The sequence below is a fragment of the Aythya marila genome, assembly GCF_965140915.1.
Source record: "Aythya marila genome assembly, chromosome: 5".
Classification (NCBI taxonomy): Eukaryota; Metazoa; Chordata; class Aves; order Anseriformes; family Anatidae; genus Aythya; species Aythya marila.
Genome location: NC_139046.1, coordinates 53,275,604 through 53,295,728, shown reverse-complemented (window position 1 = coordinate 53,295,728; position 20,125 = coordinate 53,275,604). Strand labels below are relative to the sequence as shown.

Here is a 20,125-nt window from a genome sequence, read left to right as displayed (position 1 = left end):
AGAAACTCCCCTTTGGGCTCCAGATGTCCTGCTGACAGCAAGTTTCACTCCTGCCATGTCAATCGTGGATGAGAGTTTCAGAATCCCATCAGGATGCGCCCTCCTCTTTTTACCTTCCGGGATACATCACAGTTTATGGCTGGGATGCAGCAGGACCTGAGCTCAGTCACTCAATGCCTCAGCTGGAGGATCAAACTTTTGCTTCAAAAAGCACTGCAGTGCTGCTGGTAGTGATTCATTCTTCACAATAATTACCGTTTGAATGAATCTTTTGCGTGGTTTAAAGGAATGTGGAGATGCATCTAGGCAGTACACTTAGATCACTGTTTCGTGCCCAAACGTGCCCAGAGACATCTGGTAATCTGCATCAATGAGGAGCTTGCACAGGACTCGGAGTACAAGGCACATTTGGGTTTGTTTCATTGAAGTTCCTCTCTCCAAGTGGTGCTCTGTGCCTCTCCACAAGGCTGCAGTATTTACTGTGGAGTTTTTTTTTAAAGTTGATTGTGATGGCCACTCTGTTCCTTTGCGAACTATGAGACTTCTTGAATTGTTGGCAAATCAGATCTGTTATGTAGCAGTCTCCCACATTAGGATTTTTACTTTTCCTATGGCTTCGGGTCTCGTATTTGCTGCCACTGCGTTCATCATAGATGGTCTGTTTTGCCAGTGATTCAGGGCTGCGTGCACCAAAGGGAAGAGAGCTTTGAATTCCTTATACGGTCTGAGTCTGTGTTTATAAAGGTCACATAAATTAATACGTCCTGTGGTTTTTTAGACCTGCATTCATTATCTGCCGGCGTGTAATGGGACATGGCAGGAGTCCAGCAGGCTTGACAGTATGACTGGATTTATACTTGATGACTGTTGCTCTCGGAGTCCTGGGAGGGGGTGGTTTGTGGGACTATTGCTTTTGTCTTTGTCTTTGGCATTCCGAGAGAAGCTTCGTGGTCTGGTCCAAACATACAGGAGGGAAGAAGGGACGGGGGACAGCAGCCCTCTGCCTTTTCCCAGTCAGCAGTGCGGTGTGTGAAGCATGCCCCTGGCTACCTGATGCGTTTGTATTTGGGCTGCTGCCCAGCCTTCTGTCACCTCCTCTCTTGCAGAGAGTCACAGTCCTCTGGTCCCAAACTCAACTGGTACAGGCCTTTAACACAGTTGCTTTTTAAATCAGTTAATCCCTTTAGCTTGCATTGATAAATCACTGAATTGAGATCAACTGATCTAAATGCATGCTTAGTCAGATTAGGCGTGTTTACACTAGCAGTTTACATCGGTTTCACTAAGTCTGTGCAGTCAAACTGGTAAGGCTTTTTCTGTGCAGGTGTAGAGCTTTTGGGAAAAACAGTGATTGGATTCACTTTCGAGGTTCAGTTTCTGTAGCGTGGAGTTAGTGCTGGATCCTCAGAAGGTTGGTGCTGAGTCTGTTTCCTGAGGGTGGCATAAGGGTTGTTTCCCTTAGGTGTGATGCTGGCTATTCAGTTCTTTTTGTAGGTCCAGGAAGGATTTGTAATCCTCATATTTGATGCATCATTGATCTTTGGCATAGCCTTCGGCTGTTGCTAGTAATAGGGAAATTAGTCTTTGCTAAATCGTTGCGTCAAAATTGTCTTTTACAATTTTCTTTGTGTTCTGCAGTGCGTGACACAAAATCCAGCACAACTGGCAGTAACGAGTCATTTGTTACTGGAAGCTTCAGCAAAGGCCACCCGTTGTAAAGTCTGGAACTTCCCTTTCACACACTTGGGAGGGGTCAGCGCTCAATTCCCCTGGTGGTGGTAGCAGTAATGGAGATGTGTCCTGCTTTGATAAATATTCTGGCAATAAACAGGCAATTTTGTGTCTGAATGCGCTAATCCTTGTACCTTTACCACAGTTTGTTAAAATGTTGTGTTTCAAGGGAATAAACACTGATAAAACAAAGTTAATTGTCCCTTTTTAATAAATAAGGAAACAAAATCTTAATTTTGCTTGTGATGCAGTTTGTAATAGCTTTGGGGAGTTAACAGCCTCAGTAGTTGAACTCTTGCCTCTTTTGCATCTGTTTTTCTTCACAGGTACTTCCTTTCTGACTTGCAGTAGCAGAAAGAAACTGAAGACGTTGAAGGAAGACGCCGGCTGCCTCTTGCTCTGCAGTAACCATGCTGCAGCAATGAGATTATAGCGAGCCCTTCCTGTGTGGCCTCCATGGGTCCCACTCAACTCAGCACACAAGATCATGGGAAGAGGGTGGCAAGTGTATTTGAGATGGAGGAGGAAGGGCTTTCACTCTTCTCTGGCTCAGAGAACCCCCCTGAGCATGCAGGTATGGAAAAATTCTTATTCAGTCCACACAAGCTAAGTGAATTCCATTCTTTGAGCTGCAAAAAGAATTAACACTTAACAAAATTTTAGGGTGATTACTGCTACGCTTGAGGCAGCCAGTGTCTAAGACTAGAATCCTTTACTGGTAGTTGAAGATGACCAGGTTTATACAGCTGATAAACGTGTTGAATGCTTTGCTTATTTGACCTCCTGGAGGCAAGGTCCGTGGCAGTAAAATGGAGTTCTTTTTGTTTGCCTTATCAAAAGCTGCTGAACAACAAAGCTTTACTGTATGTGACAGTCCTACAAGGGTTAGTGATGCAATGAAGTACTAGGTTCTTGCAGATTCATATAACAGGAGAGTAGAGTTTTCCTCTACACATTTTTTTTTTCTCCTGAATGTGTGTATTCACAGTAATGAGACATAATAGGCCATGATGTTTTGAAGCTACACGGCATAAAAACAAGACAGGCACCAGAATTAAACAGAGTAATCTGCCACAAGGAATGGAAGTTAAAAGCGTATCAGGAAAGAGAACTGAAGTTTTGCAGTTATAATTGTCACTGACACACAGAATCCTGTATCTTCAAACTTAAAAAATACAAAGGTTGCAAGAAAAAGCATCACCAAATGTGAGGAAAATGATTAAATAGTGTATGTACTAAAGGAGGACTGTAATGAGAGCCCAAGGTACCAGAGGAGGGTTTAAGCTTGATACATCTTGATCTTTGGTTACGCAAAATAGCAATAATAAACTGTATAACTAAAATGGCTAGTGTTAAAACTGGAAAATAGTTTCTTTAGATGGAAGAATAAGCATATTTGTCTCAATAAAACAATCGTAAGGATGGTTATCAGGCCTTTATGTAGCTCCTTAAAGACTGTGAAGAAATCCAGTATGCACTGAACAGGTGCAACTTGTGGAAGTCATTGGGTTACTCTGCTGTCTGTCAGAAACGTGAATGGGATTCGAGCCTTCTGCAAAATTATCACACCAGTTAATGCATATGTATGAAGGGACTAAGTAATATGAGATAAATAATAGGCATTGCATAACTTGTTTGTAACTGATCGTGTGAAGAGAAGTACAGTAAATCAAGAGAGGTGAATATCAGAGACTTAACCTTTCCACTGACATTTTCCTGCTGTCCAGTCTGCAATGAGATGTGCAGGCCAAAATGAATGACCTCTAGACCTTAGTAAAGTCAATGGGATTGAAAATCAACACCAAGATACTTAAGACTGAAAACCAATATGGAGTGAAGAACACTAATAATAATTGCTGAGACTGATCTAAAACTTCCTAGCTGTTTACTATTTGGGGTACCTGAGCAGAATAGTAACCAAAGCTGAGAATAGAGAGAAGCATTAAAACCGTAAGCATGAAAATGAACCGTGCTGTTGTAAGCTTGGTGCTGATCAGGAAACGCAGCAGCGTTGTCCTGCAAACCAAACCCTATAAATTGACTGCAGTATAAATGCAGTATAAAGGCTTTCCAGGCATATCTAAACTTATCTGGAGACTTATCAAGACCGTGCTGTTTGTGATCTTTATGAACATCTGTCATGGAAGGATCTATAATATCTGACAGAAGAATTATATGCACTGAGCTGTGCAGGAAGACGTGCCAGATGTCAACGTGGCTAGAATTATTGGAATGAAAACAGAGATGGCTAATAGGGAGGGAATACACAAATAACCTCAGCAAACATTTGAGTAGAATGCTTAAGAGAGACAGTGTGCTCTTAAGTGAGACAGTCTTAAAAATGTTTTCACAATGTACAGTTGGTGACAAGATTCAGATCCCTAAGAATGATGTAGGAAGAACAGGGAGCTGCTGCACAAGACCATCTAAAATGCAAGACAGTAGCGAAGGCCCAGTGTTTCAAATGGCGTAACCACGTTTAGTAAATGAAATGTCAATGTGGAAATGCTTTAGTTGTAGGAGTCAGGAGGAGGTGTCTTGAAAAAGAAATTATGGCTGTGGGGTTCCAAAGGTTCCCAGAGCTCATGCAGTGGTTGTCTGCTTCTTGCCCCTAACTCCATGAAGCTGGCGTTTTCTATCTTGAAGGTTTCCCCAGGTGTTCTAGTTACGGGGATTGCCTACTCAGTCTGTTTTGTTTGTAGTGCCGCAGTTTAGGTACTGTTTCTCTGTGACTGTTTGACTGCCGAACCATTTTACTTTACCTTTGTGTATGAGAATGGCAGAGAATAGAAGTTAGAACACTGAAGGTGAATTTAAAAAAAAAGAAAAAAAAAATATTTTCTATGCAATTTTGGATTTCCACTCAGATTTTTTGTCACAATTTCTTACGTGGCTTAGTGTCATTCCTGCTGATGGGAAGTGCAGAAGAATGTCTGACCTGAACCAGTTTTCTCTCTGCCTGTTTTTAAGTGGATCAAATGCAACGCTATATCTGCTTATACATTTAGCATGGAACTGTTTGGATTATGTCAGTATTTGACTTGCTTTAGAGGATATACTTGCCCAGAAGAAAAGGCTGTGGAATGGAGGACTTGATCTTTTCATCCATATGTTTGGGAGGTAGTGGGTTTGAATGAGGATATCAGTAACTGTGAGGAATGGGACAGTCAGCTGCAAACGCCATGTGTGATTTTTTTTTTTTTCTTGATGCTGTTCTCAATAGAAAATCCCCCCTTGAAGCGGAAGAAGGGCCCAGCCCCAAAGATGCTGGGAAACGAAGTGTGCAGCGTGTGTGGCGACAAGGCCTCGGGCTTCCACTACAACGTGCTGAGCTGCGAAGGCTGCAAGGGCTTCTTCCGCCGCAGCGTCATCAAGGGTGCCCAGTACGTCTGCAAGAACGGCGGCAAGTGTGAGATGGACATGTACATGCGCCGCAAGTGCCAGGAGTGCCGGCTGCGCAAGTGCCAGGAGGCGGGCATGCGGGAGCAGTGTGAGTGCACCCAGGGGTGCTGCTGGGCGCACCGTGGTGCTGTGGGAGTGGGCTGGGGGCCAACGGGTGGTGTAATAAGGAGACAGTGTGAGTGCTGGGGGGTCGCTCAGCATGCTGGATTGTGTTTGGGAAGTCACTGAGGGCTTAGTCGGTGTTACGTGGAGAGGTGTCTGTTGGTGAAACAATGCTGATGTGCTGATGAGCCCCGCTTTGTTTCCTGAACACACTGTTTGGTAAGAATTCATGGAGAATGGCATCAAGGGAAAGACTCACAACTAAGATTTACACATTCTTCAGTATGTTGTCGACTGCCACAGTAAACTTGGGCTTCTGTCTGGCTCGTGGTCTGCACTGTGAGGTTTGTCACTGTGCTCTTTGAATGCCAGAAGGCGTTTTCCCTATGCGCCTCGTGACAGAAGTCAAGGGCAGCACCAGAGTGCTGCAGCTGTGTTTGTGCAGACCCAACCTTGTTGAGGCCTTTAGCGAGCTCAGTTATTTTTCTCACAGGAGTCATTAGGCTGCTATTTGCTGAATATTCAAGAGTACTCCTGCTTGCATATCAGGAACAGCAATCCTCTGCCATGGCACCTAGATTTCATCCTTCTGGCCAAGACTGGCCAAATGAGTGCTCAGTTAATTCTGTGTGAAGTCTCCTTTTCTGACATCCAGTACTCAGAGCAGTGAGGAACGCAAAGTATTTCAGAAACATCTTCAAAATACACTTGTGCAATAAGAATAAGCCCTGTTAACTTGCAGCAAGGAAATGTGCTTTTCATGTTTTTCAAGTTGAAACACAGCACGCCTAACATATGTAATCTATATCTTTGCCAGAGTGGTTTGCATCAGCTCTGTATATACTGACTTTGCACCATTTCCCCTTGCTTTTGAGAGCTACAAAACAGATGTATTTGAAAAGTTATGTAGTGAGGCTGTCTGTCCACTGTGTTCCTCTTTGGTTGCAGGTAGATATTAGAGAGCCTCTACGTGGTTTGCTGTTTACTTGTTGTCTTATGGTGAGGACAGAGGATATGCTTCAGCTCAGAGAAATTATGCCAAGAGGAATCTTCAGGTTGCTATTATCAACTGCTTGGCAATTCTTGTCAACATGAATCCTCACTGGAAATTTGCCTTGCTAATCTTGACAAAAACGGAGTGTTTTTTTTTCCAACTGTTTCACTTGGAAGGTCATTTCAGAACTTCCCTCTAATTGATGGAAACATTCTTCTAATTCTCAGACTGAAGTTATTCACAGACTATTTATCTTTCTTGTAACAGTGTGCACCATGAGGTTAAATATCATCTTAATAGAAAACTGAGTAACTCAGATAATTTTGAATTTAGCATGGTGTAGGAGCTTTAACATAGGCAGTTTTCAGGGTTCTCCAATATTTAGTAACTTGTAACTTGGATGTAAATTCTTCATGCATCTGAGACCTAAGATTGCAATTGCCTGAATCAATGACTTCCCTTTTCAAACTCCTACTGTGACTGGCATTCTCCAATCTTACAGGTCACCTTTAATATGGCTACTGGATTGAATGCCTTTGCCATTAGAATTCTGGTTTGCATGTGCGTGCATACATGTGCACCCTTGTTGTTGGAAGTTTGGGATACAGGTTCATCTCAGCTTGAATGTTATATGTTCTTTGGCTTTCCCTCCAATCCTGTGTGTTGTGCCCCTCAGAACACACTTTCACAATAGCTGTCTACTTCTTGCCTTCATGTTTAACGCAATTCTTCTGAGAAGTGCAAGTGTATACTTGTTGTGCTTTGGGAACTGCCTTCTTGGGGAGCACCTATGTTTCCTTGTTACCGCTACATAAAAAATGGCCAAAGGCTTTTTCAGCACCTCTTAAATTCTTTTTTGCAAGGTCGAGCTTTTTTTCCTCTGTTTTTGAAGTTTACTTTCCAGTCAATCCATTTTCTGCGTTTTGTTCATTGATCAGTAGCTCATGGGGGTGACCTTCTTGAAGATAATCCCTGAATCCAAGTATGTCTGATAGTCTCCTTTTGCTTGGATACAGCATGCAGATAGTTTTTACAGCTTTGACCTAAAGACACAACCAGCCTTACCTGTGTTCAAACCAGTAAGTTCTTCAGTTAACTTAGTTACAGGCCTCTAACAGGTCTTTCTATTTAAATTAACTAATGAACCGCTGATTCAGTAGGATATTTCATAACACATGCCTCTGGCTTGTTTTATTCCCTACGTTAAATCTAAATGGCATCACCCTTTGAGTTCATGACTGAAGAAGGCTTCCAGCCCTGCTCCGGAAAGACTTGCATTCCTCCTCAGCAGGATTTATGTAAAGCTATCCTTTAATTACTCATCTTGCTGCATGTTACTGCTCTACAGTCTGCTGCAGATGGGCTGTGTAGAGAATTGTCCTTTCATGCTCAATCTCCATCCAGTACTGACTTTGACGTCTTAAGAGGAAGATGAAATGCCACAAACTCTTAATTTAGCAATGTGAGGAAAAGACAAAACAACAGGATACTATAACAATATAATGGACACATCATGATGTGGAGAAATCACCCCTTGGAATATGTTACAATATGATATTCTGGGGAATCGCTCAAGGGGAAAAGCCACTGATGTGTTTCTGACATCTGCAGGGCAGCATGAAGGGAGCTTCATGTGTTCACTGTCCTTTGTGAATGTTTTGCAGTGCAGTATGATTAAAAGAAAAGCAATGGAACAACTTAAAGTGGAAAAAAGAGGGAGAAACAAATTATAGGTATCACTGCCTGCTGTCTATATTATGTACACTCTGATAAGCCAGATGCAAGCAGCTGTAATCTCTGCCTCTCCATCCACTGCATGCTACCCTCTGTGCAGTTTTTGGCATTCCCCTGTGTCAAGGTTGATCTCTGGCCATTTCTATTTTAGATGTTCTGTCTGAAGAGCAAATCCGGCTGAAGAAGCTGAAGAAACAGGAGGACGATCAGGCTCGGACAGTCGTGGTGCGTCCAAACCCTCCACACCCACCAAGCCCTTCCCACAAACTGACGCCTGAACAGTTAAGCATGATAGAGAAGCTCGTGGCCGCTCAGCAGCAGTGCAACCAGCGCTCGTTCACAGACAGGCTCAAAGTGACGGTAATAACTCTTACCAGTGGAACCGTGATAAGAAAAAGTGGAAGTGTGGGGAGTTGAGGTTGTGGGTGAAGCATTTTGGGGGAATTTAAATGTTTGAGGCATTGTATCTGTGGGCTAACATTCTGTGAATAGCAAAGGCTAATAGTCCAATGTGTCTCTTTTTCTCTGTTCACTTTATCTTCTCATCCTTCTGCTCTCTCTCCATCTTTCACATATACACACTGTCTCTTTCCATCCCCACAGCCATGGCCCCAAGTTCCTGACCCTAATAACCGTGAAGCGAGGCAGCAGCGTTTTGCTCACTTTACAGAACTTGCAATTATCTCTGTGCAAGAGATTGTGGACTTTGCCAAGCAACTGCCCGGCTTCCTGGAGCTCACCAGGGAAGATCAGATCGCTTTATTGAAGACATCTACGATAGAGGTGAGAGTTTGGCTCCACCACAATGCGTAGTAGAAGAGAAGAAAGAGTTTGGAGCACCCACATGCAGAACTGATTTTACACCCTAGATTGAAAGACCTATTTAACAGCTATGGGGCTGTTACTGCAGTGCCGGGCTCTCCTGGCAAAGGGCCGTGGAGGAGAATGAGGCAAGAGCCTTGGTAGTGGAAAGCAACTAATTCCCTTCCCAGAAGGAAACAGTGCAAAGGATGCAGCAGAATTTACACTGGAATTTTGAAGCACTCTTGGAGAAGTGTAGTTTTTATATGTATTTTTTCCCTTTGGTGATGCTCTAACCATCATTAAATTATCAATGTTGCAATGTTCTTTCTTGTATTCAAGTCAAGTGTATCTATCCCTGATCTCTGGTTTCAGGTGATGTTATTGGAGACGTCTCGACGCTACAATCCAGAGATTGAGAGCATCACTTTTCTTAAGGACCTGAGCTATAATCGGGATGACTTCGCCAAAGCAGGTGGTGCATTAGACAGGTGTTTCTTCCTTCTCTGTCTTGTGTTGTTTCATCTTTTCCTTTTCAATATGAGCTGGTGGAAATGGTATCTGGGGCCTTGGACTTAGGTGAGGAGTTTAGAACAGGGCTAGACCAATGTCCCCACAAACGTTCTTTGCTTTTAACATGTGATATTGCTTCAGTTAATGTCTTTTTTTTTAGGTGTGAACTTGCTTTGGAAAATTCGGACACTTACAGCGTGACAGTCTTGCTGTGTGGATGTCTGCAGTCTTGCAGCATGCACTCGAGCTTAGCCCTGTTTGCTGGGGGAACCAAGGTTGTGTTCACTTTCTGGGGTACCCCACTTCTGGTGTGGATGCTCCCCTTAGCTCACTGTGTGAGGGTGGTGTGCACCTAGGGCTGGCAGCTGGTGTGAACTTACTGGTAAAGAGCTGACATGGATGTGTTCTTAGGGCTCTATCAGATCACAGCAAATCAAACCCCAGACTTTTCCCCTTTGCACTGTATCACTTGGCAATGTAGAGCCTTGCTTTGAGTGATGACGTTAGTGTGAGTATGTTCAAGTTGTTATGAAGTCTATAATGTGTGTTGGAGATCCCTGCAGAATGCTGCAGACGTGTCACTGGCTTGGTATGTGATGATCAGCGGTGACGTGACTTGTGAATTGTGTTTTTCCAGGAGCATTGAATATTTGTGATTTCAAATTAAGTGAAAGGAAGTGCATATCTTCAGCATTTCTGAAAAGGAGATTTTGGCTGTTCTTCATGTGATTTTGGGGGTTTCTTGTGTAGCTATTTAACATCTTGTATTCAAGGTGTCCTTCATTACTTTCCCATCCTTGTATAGCCAGGAATTCCTGACAGTGGCCCTTCTCAGCAGTTTAATCTCACTCAGTGATACGACTCTTGCTTGGTAAGGTTTTCTAAGCCTTACCATGCATTTGGTTTGCTGAGAGACCATATGAAATAGGGGAGCAGTGTCAGGTTGTCCAAGTTCTCTTGCAGTGTCAGTAAGGACTAGTCTAGAAGAGTTAGGCCTCAGCCCTTTAAGTCTTACTGTCATGGTTTCTGTTCAGAACTGTCTTTGGTCTTGCTCACTGGTAATTGAATTGTAGGGTGGCTTTTCAGGTACGTGCTGTTCTTCCTTCTCTCCTCCACTTCTCATCATCTTGCCCTGCCAGGTGATGCTTTCATTGCGTGACTCAAAGGCTCATTGCAAACCATGGATTCTTTGTACCTTGCATGGGCCAAGTTCAGGGTGCTCCAGCCCTCCAGGCCCCTGATGGCCTTCTAGGAGCTTACTGCCTCAGCATGCCACCTAACTTCACTTTGAAGTTGTGATGCTGTTTCTCATAACAAGGGTTCAGAACTCTAGGGAGCTGAACTTGTTGTTGTTTTTTTTTTTTTTATTTTTTTCAGGTTTTAATAAACACTATTGTTCCTTGATGCTCTCACTGTTAGCCTTTTCTTCAGATTATTAGGAAGGCAAAAAGCAGGCAGCCAGAGGGGTTTCATCCATCTTGCTCTTCTTTGCTCTGATGCAGTTGTACTACAGGAAATGAGAAACTTAGATGCTATTTTGGGCTTTAAGATTTCAGCATGTTTGTGTAGCATGTAGCACATGGAGGCTTGATGTGACGGTGTCCTCTATGTTGTGACAGAAGTATCATTGCACTTCTGCCAGGCTGTGTTTATTGAAAAATCATAGAATGGTTTGGATTAGAAGAGAATTTAAAGATCATCTGGTTCCAACCCCTCTGCTGTGGACAGGAAAATCTTCTGCTATACCAGGTTGGTCAAAGCCCCGTCCAACCTGGCCTTGAACACTTCCAGAGATAGAGCAAGGTGATAGGAGGCATAGGTCAGGCTCTTCTTCATCTCTATCACTTTGAAATGATTTGAAATAGTTCAGACCTCTTGGAACTGTATTTCTTTTTTTTTTTTTGGCTCAGACCGACTACAGATGAATCAGCAGCATGGGATGAAAGCTTCTGTGGAAGCAGGAAGGCTGCCAGGCTTGAAAGAGATGGTTTGAGAGTGGAAAGTGTAGATTTTGTGATTGTGGGTTTCTGCCTTTGTGATGGATTTACCTGAGAACTGATGACGTTTTTCTTTAGATATAGATATTGCCTACTAATGTGTTGAGGGACACATAAGGCTCAAGGAAACTAAGAAGTTAAGGTTAGGGCCTGACTCCTCACCTGCTGTTGTTGGTGTTCACTGGTGGTACAATGTGAAGGGTGTTTTCAACCATACTTGGGATATAATATAAGGGTATTTGCCTGCCTACCTGCCTTCCCTGCTCCCTGGCATACTGAGTGTGTTTCTGACAGCTTATCCTGTAAGAGGGAGAGGGAGATAGAGGAGACAGTTGCCATTGTTGACACTTACCCTCTTCTTTTTGTTGTAGGTCTGCAGTTTGAGTTCATTAACCCCATCTTTGAATTCTCAAAGGGAATGAATGAGCTACAACTCAACGATGCTGAATATGCACTTTTAATCGCCATCAACATTTTCTCTGCAGGTAAAATGCCAGGCAGGTCTGAAAGCCTGCAGCACTAAGTTGCAGGGTAAAGAAAATAGAATTAAGGAAGGTAGTGAACAGCAGAGGAGTAATAGAGGGTCTTGTGATAAAACAGTGTTATTTCTGCTGAGGGTATTCATTATACACCGAATCTTCCAGTGCTACCTCCAGACAAAATCAGATTCCCTGCTGATGAAAAAGCATATAGCAAAATCAGCCAATATTAATCTTCCTCACTTAGAAATTGCTATTTTACTGTCCCCTTAAGGTGCTTGGCAGGTCTCTGGTTTGAGGCAGGTCGCGCTGCATGAGCGACATCTAGTGGTCAAGGAAAGATGCTCTTGATCAGAGACCAATATAGCTCTGGGTCAGGAAAGGGCTCTGCAAAGAAATCGCCTCTACTCTTTGCTTCTGTTTTCTGTCTTGTAACCTGTAAGATCAAGAATATGTCTTTGTTCCTGTTATCGGACTTTTTTAGCTGCTGGAGAAACTCTCCCATTTTCTTTGAATAACTGCAGCTTCTCATCTTCACTGGAACAGAAACGTGATGCCAAACACATCTATTTAGTGGTGTTTGGTCTCTGTAACCTTTCACCTTTAGAGGAGTCAGATCTGACTCCCCATGTGCATTAGGTATGATTGAGAAGGAACAGTAACAGAAAACTGGCACAGCTGCTGCAGTCATGGATGACTCCCAGATGTCCTGGGTGAATTCTCGATGAGGTTTTGGGGAGAAACCATACTACAGTTAGGGTCAAGTCCAGTGATGCTGCCTGTAGCAACCTGCTTACTTCTAACCTGCTTTTTGGCAGACCGACCGAATGTGCAGGACCAGTCCCTGGTGGAGAGACTGCAGCACACCTATGTGGAAGCCCTTCATTCTTACATCTGCATCAACAGACCAAACGTAAGTGTCTCACCAACGTCCTTGGTGATGATGCAAACTGATTGTGGGTTTATGCAGGCACAGTCCCTGCAGTGATGTCTGTAGCAGATCCGTTACTGCCTGTACTGTCACGCTGTTCCCTTCTGTGGCTGTGTGGTGGCAGCCGTAAATGGAGGATTTGTGAGCTGTCACAGCCTGCTGTCCTGTATCATGTTCCATAGTTAGCAAGCATGTTTTGGGACACGGTGTAGTATTTGTGTTCCTCTACACTGCCGCATGCTGGAGGATGCCAGTTCTAGAGGAAATTGGAATTGTGTTTACAATGCATCATCTGTTTTTTTGTTTTGTTTTGTTTTTTTTTTTCTTTTTAAAGTTTTAGTCTGTATTTACTAACAGCTGCCAATTCCTCTGACCCTGCAGGACCACCTGATGTTTCCACGGATGTTAATGAAGCTGGTCAGTCTTCGGACACTAAGTAACGTCCACTCTGAACAGGTGTTTGCCCTTCGGCTGCAGGACAAGAAACTCCCTCCCCTGCTCTCAGAAATCTGGGATGTGCATGAGTGACTGCATGCTCCCAGGGCACTGATATGCCGACATAACGCCATGTCCCAGCCTTTGCTAACAAGAAGCCAGCCTCCCCTCTCCAAAGCACTGAACTCTGGGCTAGGCAGTGCAGGGAGTGATGAGCCTGGGGTTGCAGTGTTATCACGAGATTATGCAGGAGGCAGCTGGGGTAGATCAGATGGGGGGGTTGGTTTTGATGTAGTGCCCACGCCCCAAATGAGTAGCATGAAACATCTGAAAACGGTAGAAATGAAGACCCTCCCCACGCACATACACCTCTTTCTTCAGAGTCTCTTTCTCTTTTCTAAGCATGTCCTGGGGATTGGCCCATTGATCCTTTCCTCTCTTGTTGATTATGAAAATGAATTTGCAGGAACTTGCCAAACCATCTCTGTTGAGAGTAACCCAGCTCAAAAGGCTTCTGCAGGGTCCCCAGTGTACCTGGATCTGAGGAGCTCAGGGAAGTCAATGTGGATGTTCTAGGGGTTTCACTGGGTTTCCGATAAATAAAATCTCTTGTACGTACTGCCCTTTACAAAGATTCCAAGAGAAGTAGCTGTTATTTCTTTATTATGAGACTTCATCTCTAGAGTTGCCCCTTTCATTCTGACCCTTTTTGGAAAGAGGATTCCTCTAATGTGTGATGCCCTTTGTCTAACAGGGAGGTCCTCTGGGTAGGGAACATTTGTACATCAGGAAGACGTCAGGCATAAAGCAGTGGACTTTTTTTAACATAATATATTGCAATTTTATCTCATGATGGTTCTCAAACAGTTTACTTTACCTTTGATTTGCTAACACCTGGAAAACTTTAGTTCATAACAAATCAGGGAGTAGATTTTGATCTTTAGGAGTGGAAGAGAAGAGAGGAAGGTGGGAAGGACTGGTACCTAGACAAGGTAGGTGTGGTGGAAGGATCTCAGAAACTTCCAAGAATTTGGAGCATGTGGCATGTGTTCCAAGGTGAGTGTGAAGATGTATTTGCCAAGGAGAAGAGGACATGCTGCATTTAGTGAAATATGTGGGCATTGCGTAAGCTATGGGCTGCACAACTCAGATCGTGGGTTGCAGGAACATTGAGTGTAACCAGATCCGCTTGCATCTTCTTCCTTATGCCAAAGTCTTTCCAAGGTACTTGCTCAAGGTTCTAGTGATTGTCATGGGATATGGAGGTTCCTGCTGTGTGAGGAGTGCCAACTGCTTTAGAAGGACACTTGGGTCTTGTATCTTTTTTCGCTTTGGGCACAGTGAGATCCACGCTGGATTTATGCCCTACATTCTTAAGTATCCACATCCTCAAGTATTCTAGGATTTACAGCAATATTTTGTCTGACAGAAGAGAAATACACTGTTCCAAAACCTGTTCCTTATTTTCCAAGAAATAACATCTTATGGCAGATCTCAGAGATGTAACCTGAAGTATCCTGGTAGCTTAGTCTCATGAGCCTTCTCTGTCATAGGGGTCTGTTTGCTTGCCCGGTGAGCATCCCAAGAGCCTAGGTTCACAATGGCTCGTTGTTTTTTGTTTGTTTGTTTGTTTTTTGGCTGTGTATCTGAGCGCTATGCCCGTGGTGAGGGTATTGTGTCCATTTTGCACTTGAGGTTGGTCCCCTGCCACTGGCCTTCACTCTGCACCTTTGTAAAGCACTTGTAACAATCTGTAAAATAATCTGTTGTTTTTTATAACTCATTGCAATTGCAAAAAATCTTGTTAAAATCTGTATTTTTAACTAATCTGTTTGAGAAATGTTAATGTTTATATAAAAGAATAAAGCCTAATACGGGATTTTGGCGTTCTCTGTTGTTCCTTCATTAGACTGGAGGAAGGCGGAATGTTTTTGATGTAACAAACTCTAAATTGATAAGAAAGTGAGAATATAGGTTGGGGAGAAGCAGGAAATAGCAAAATAAAAATAACAGCGCAAACCCAGGCAGTTTCCTTTAACCTCTAGTGTGAGATTTTAGCCCACAATGTACCCTTCTTTGTGCTGTAGCTGGCAAATGAGTGAATTTAAGCAAATGTTGTGAGGCTATTGATTATCCATACATATTTTACCTTAATTTGAGCTACACTCAGAATTTGAGCCTTTTATTCCACGTGCTCCACTCCACTTTCTGCATAGCCAAGCTCAACAAAATTGAAATATGGGTCCTAACTATTAACTAGCCACAGGAGACTCAGCAGGATGTGAGGTGGGGCGTAATGAGCAGACCTCAAGAGCTCAAGCCAGCCCTGCATGGATTAGAGGACAGCTGGGCCCTGCTGCAAGGATTTGCTGACAAACGAGGCTGTCAACAGCCAGAAGAGGCAATGGCAGTGAAGCTGCTGCCCAGTAACAGGCACTGCTTTGAAGCTGCAGCTTGAGCAGCTATCTGCCATCTCATTTTTTATTAATCTGAAGATAAAAGCTGCATAGAAGCATGAAGGATTTTCAAGTTACAACCAGTAATGCTGCTGTTGATGGCAGCTGTGAAAACAGTGAATTTCCTTGACTCTGGCTTCTCTATGCTTTCGTGCAGGATCCTGTAAGCAAAGGTAAGTCCTTAGTTAACATTCTTTATTTTTCTTAGTGCAAATGAGTACAGAATTGGTTTTTAGTTTTACAGCCACTTCCCACGTTAGCCTGAGGAGGTGAAATAAGCAAGTGTGAGGGAAAAACTTGCCTTGAGCTCAGCGGTGCTTTAATATTTGCCAAATGCTACCTACTGCTCTCAGTCTCTGTCCCTGACCTGTTTCAGGTTTGCTGCTAATTTGGCTGCTGGAGAGGTTGTGGGGTGCTGGAAGTGTCACTGGTGTGTGACAGGGAGGGAGGGAGGGAAGGAAGGAAGGAAGCTGTTTGCACAATCGGCTCAAATGGATGGGGGCAGCAGGAGCAGACGGGCTGATTTCTGAAATCCCAATTCCTCTATGAGGGGAGAGCGCAGATGTTTTGTGCTGTGTAAAAACAAAAACAAATCAGTTTTCTTTAACCATTTTGCACTTTATTGTAGTTTTTTAAACCACTGGGATGCCAGTGGCGGTAGCAGTTGCGTTTAGGATTTTGTTCGTTTGCTGTTAAAGGGAGGTGGTGATGCAGCGTGTGAGCGCTTGGAAGAAGTCCTTGAAGCCCCACCTCGATCTTGTCACAACCCCGTGAGGCCGGCAGCCCCGGGCCTCGCCTGCTACGAGCTTTCACCTGGGGGCTACCTGTAGGGGCGCCAAGGCCGGCATTTTGGGGTCTCCCTTCCCCACCTGCCCTCAGCGCCCGGCCCCTCAGCCTCCCCTCAGCGCCTTCCCGCGCTCCGCCCCGCGGCTGCGCCCTGCTGCGGGCGGCACCTGCCGCCCCCCCGCGGCCGGTGTGCGGCTCCGCTCCGCCCTGCCCTGCCTCCCTCCTTCCCCCCGTCCCTCCCCGCGGCTCCCGGGGCTCGATGCGGAACTGCCCGGGCGGCGCAGAGCGGCCGGGGGGCGGCGGTGGAGGCTGTGGCCGTGGCTGTGGCTGTGGCGGCGCAGGTGAGCGCGGGAGGCGCGGCGGGGGCCGTGAGGTGATCTCGGCGCGGCGCTGAGGGGCCGCCCGCGGCTCCGGGGCACCGCGGGGGCCGCCTGCACCTCTCCCGGGCCGAGCCGGTGCCGGCAGCGGGTTTGGGTCCTTCCCGGCCGGGAAGGGCAGGGGCAGGTGGGAGGGAGGCGCTGAGGAGGAGATGGCTGCGGTAACGCCGCTGGGAAGGCGCCTCCGTGCCCCTCGGCTTGAGGGCAGCGCGTCCTGCTGCGCCTCCAGACAATGGGGGTAGGAAATCCGCTCGGCGTCAGGCAATTTCTGGGGAAATAATGTCGAATCCCGCTTGGAAATGGCCGCTTTGCTCGGTGGCTCGCCTCCTGAGGCAGAGCGCTGCCTTCCTGGCGGTGTGCAGTCACGGTAACGAGGCGCTGGGAGGAACGATAAGCGCCACAGGGAAGCGATTCCTCTTTCCCCTTTCCCCCCGGGTACCACACCGAGCCCCTGGGTGCCCGTGGTGGAGAGGTGGCTGTGAAGCTGGCCGCACGCCCTGCTTTACCCGGCAGGCCAGCCATTTTCTCCACGGTCAGCCTCTGGGCTGCCGTGCTCGCCCGTGTCCTTGCTCTGCGCCTTGCAGCATCGCTTATCTGCCAAAAGCTGGGCACCGCCGGACAGGAGTGAGGGAGGGAGGATGTGTTGTGGTGTCCTGAGGGTCATGTAACCGAGCCAATGTCATCCAAACGCTGATTATTTGGGAGGCGCCTCTGTTTTTGGCCTTTCTGCTGCTCGAACCTTGGGTACTATTTTGGACAGGCACAAGACGTGCTGGCTGTTTTCAGCACTAATGAAAATCTGCAGCACTGACACATCAGAGAGAGTGTCCAAGACAGCCAGCGTGGTGAAAATGCAGTTTTTGCAAGATCTGAGCTTGCCATCATCTGATAGCGTGTTGCGTAACTCTGGAACAGATCGATCGTTCCGGCTATAAAATTGTCCTTCTGCTTTACTGTCATATTATTAGAAATTTTATAGCTTTTGGACCCAGTTTAATACACCCTACAATGAATTATATGCTCCTTATGCATCTTACTGTGTGCTTAATAAAATGGAAAATCGTTAGAAAGTCTCCAGCACGCTTTTGGTTGGAAAATAACACATCTTGTCTGCACGAGCAGATCTTGTACGCACCTCTAGCAGTGCTGTGGATGTACTGAAAGTCTGGCCGCTTGCGATTCTACCAAATTAACGTCTTCCTCTTCCAAGCTGTGAGTTTGCATTGCTCTCCATACTGTTACTACTTTTAAAGCAGTTCTAGTTTTACTGGATGGACTAAAAGGAAAAGGGAAATCATGTCCCAGCAGAAAGAATGATTTCTGTACAAGATGCATAACGTGGCCAGGGTATGTTTTGATGATGCATGTGTTATGTGGTAAAATTAGGAATGGCGGTGAGCTGTGTAGCAAGTGGCAGAAAGATAGGTCCTCTAGTTTAAAGCTTTTACAGAAGAAATGTACGTAGATATTCTACTGGGGAAACCTCTTCTTCAACCTTGGTACCGTCCTGTAATTCCTTTGCATGCAGACAGGCTGTGTCTATGATGAAGTCCAACTTCAGTCTGCTTCAGAAGGTTGTTGGAGATGAGAAATGGAAGTTTCAGAGACTTTTAACAGTGAGCTGTGCCCACCTAGTCACGGTAGCTAATTACAGGATGTCAGCGTTGAGTTAACATTGGCTTTGATTCGATCTGGCTTGGGGAGAGGGGTACAGAGGCTCCTAATTTATCGCTCATTCCCTCACCTTACTGAATCATCAAGTCGGGTGTAGTGGGATGTGTTAGAAAATATCTTTGCAGAGGTATTCCGTCTGGTCTGTTTAATATCTTTTGCAATGAGTCAGTTGAAAAAAAACATATTAATGAAAATTTCTGGTATTAAACTAGAAAGTCACAAGTACTACAGAATTCAGGGAGAAATCTCCTTACAGATCTTAATGTACAGTGCCTGAGGTAATCTGTCTGGGGAGAAATAGCAGGAAAAAAAATCTGTTAGAGAAATTACTTTCTTTTGGGGGGAATAATACTATTTGAGATTCAGTGCCTGAGTATGGATAGCGAATGATGCAAAATTTAGTCATCTGACATTACATTTAGTCACGTTATCGCTCCACGCTGTGGTGTTTTAACTAGGTGGGTAGCGCCAACCTGCCCACAAGATGGAAGCTGACACTTTTCTGTCACAGCTAGGTGCAGAGCCGAGCGTTACTTTCCGCCGTGCATATGTTAGAGCCTGGATTAATTCCTGCAGATGTCCTCTGGCCTTGCTGTGGTGACGTTTAAGGTGTACTGTGTTACATTTCTGAGCCCCTTAGTAGAAGGGCTTTGACATCATTATTCAACGCAAAGGTAGGAAATACAGACTGCAGCTCCTGCGTGGGGATTTGTAGGAGTGAGGAAAGGATTTAGCAACCAGAATGCGATACTAGTGTGTAAGAAAGCATTTAGAAACAGGAAGGAAAGCTTAATATGTAAGATTAATGCCATTTCCACTGCTTAAACAATCTCCATCTACCTCAAGGTATAAATTCTTGTGAAGGAAAAGCATTGTCAGCGACCTACCGAGAGAAGAAGTGGAATAAAAATAAGTAGCGTGAGGCACTGGTTGGAAGGGAGCATTTTTAATGGGATAATCTGCTAATCTGTGGAGTAATTGTGGTATTTGTTTGATCCTGGAAGGGTTTGTGGCTTTTCCTTCTGTACCTCAGGAGCTATGAAAGCCTGTTATAATGACCTGCTGCTCAAAGTTACTGCCATCTGTAACTGGCCCTGTGCAATTCAGCTAGTCTGCGCTCTGCTGGCTGAGATAGAAACTAATTTTAGAGAGATCAGGTTCTCTGTCACTGGAGGCCTTTAAATCTGTCACGACCACGTGAGTATTACTGTTGATAATCGAGAGATGTGCTCCACGTTTGTTTCTTGGCACTAGGGTAGCTGCTAAACCCACAAACCCCGCAGCACTGCAGACACGACCCACGCACTGCCAGGAGCTTGGTGTTTCCTTGTGGCCGAGGGCACCCAAATGGGGTGGCTCCCTTTTGGGGCCCAGAGGCCAGCGGGTTGTGAGATGCTGTGTCAAGTGAGAGACTGGTGTTCTTCCACATCAGTACGAGAAATAACACCTCAGTGTCGCAGGGAGGAACAAAGTCTTGTGGTTTTCCATCTGGGGCAGTCCCCAAAAAAGAGCTGGTCATCACCTAGCCTTGGATCTGTCCTGTGATGTTTGTCACGATCTGCCTTTTCTGGTTTGTTTAAGACTTAATTTCTGAACACTCGCTCTCAGTGGTGTTTGTGAGGATCAGGAAATCAGCCTTGTTTTTAGTACACATGGGACAGAGACAGCTGGGCTGATGGTATCTTTCCTGGTGGCCTCCAGAACTGTGCGTTG

General features: G+C 45.1%; 2 protein-coding genes across 21 annotated transcripts in view; both read left to right on the top strand.

Moving 5' to 3' along the window:
• The window catches only part of NR1H3 (nuclear receptor subfamily 1 group H member 3), a 29,826-nt gene extending 14,828 nt beyond the window's left edge, over positions 1 to 14,998 (top strand). For all 8 annotated transcript variants that reach the window (XM_082761335.1, XM_082761336.1, XM_082761342.1 and 5 more), the window contains 8 exons: positions 2,058 to 2,305; positions 4,955 to 5,221; positions 8,115 to 8,323; positions 8,567 to 8,746; positions 9,140 to 9,239; positions 11,646 to 11,759; positions 12,572 to 12,666; positions 13,066 to 14,998. In XM_082761335.1, coding sequence (XP_082617461.1) covers positions 2,188 to 2,305; positions 4,955 to 5,221; positions 8,115 to 8,323; positions 8,567 to 8,746; positions 9,140 to 9,239; positions 11,646 to 11,759; positions 12,572 to 12,666; positions 13,066 to 13,212 — 1,230 coding nt within the window. In that variant the 5' untranslated portion in view covers positions 2,058 to 2,187 and the 3' untranslated portion in view covers positions 13,213 to 14,998. The remainder of the gene's footprint in view (positions 1 to 2,057; positions 2,306 to 4,954; positions 5,222 to 8,114; positions 8,324 to 8,566; positions 8,747 to 9,139; positions 9,240 to 11,645; positions 11,760 to 12,571; positions 12,667 to 13,065) is intronic.
• A 677-nt stretch (positions 14,999 to 15,675) lies between these two features.
• MADD (MAP kinase activating death domain) overlaps positions 15,676 to 20,125 on the top strand; it is a gene marked incomplete at its 3' end in the record, with an annotated part of 66,105 nt that continues 61,655 nt past the window's right edge. For 12 of the 13 annotated variants that reach the window (XR_014317628.1, XM_082761866.1, XM_082761864.1 and 9 more), the window contains exon 1: positions 16,566 to 16,702. Of the gene's footprint in view, positions 15,749 to 16,565; positions 16,703 to 20,125 lie in introns of those variants that run through there. The other variant, XM_082761867.1, reaches the window with a different exon arrangement.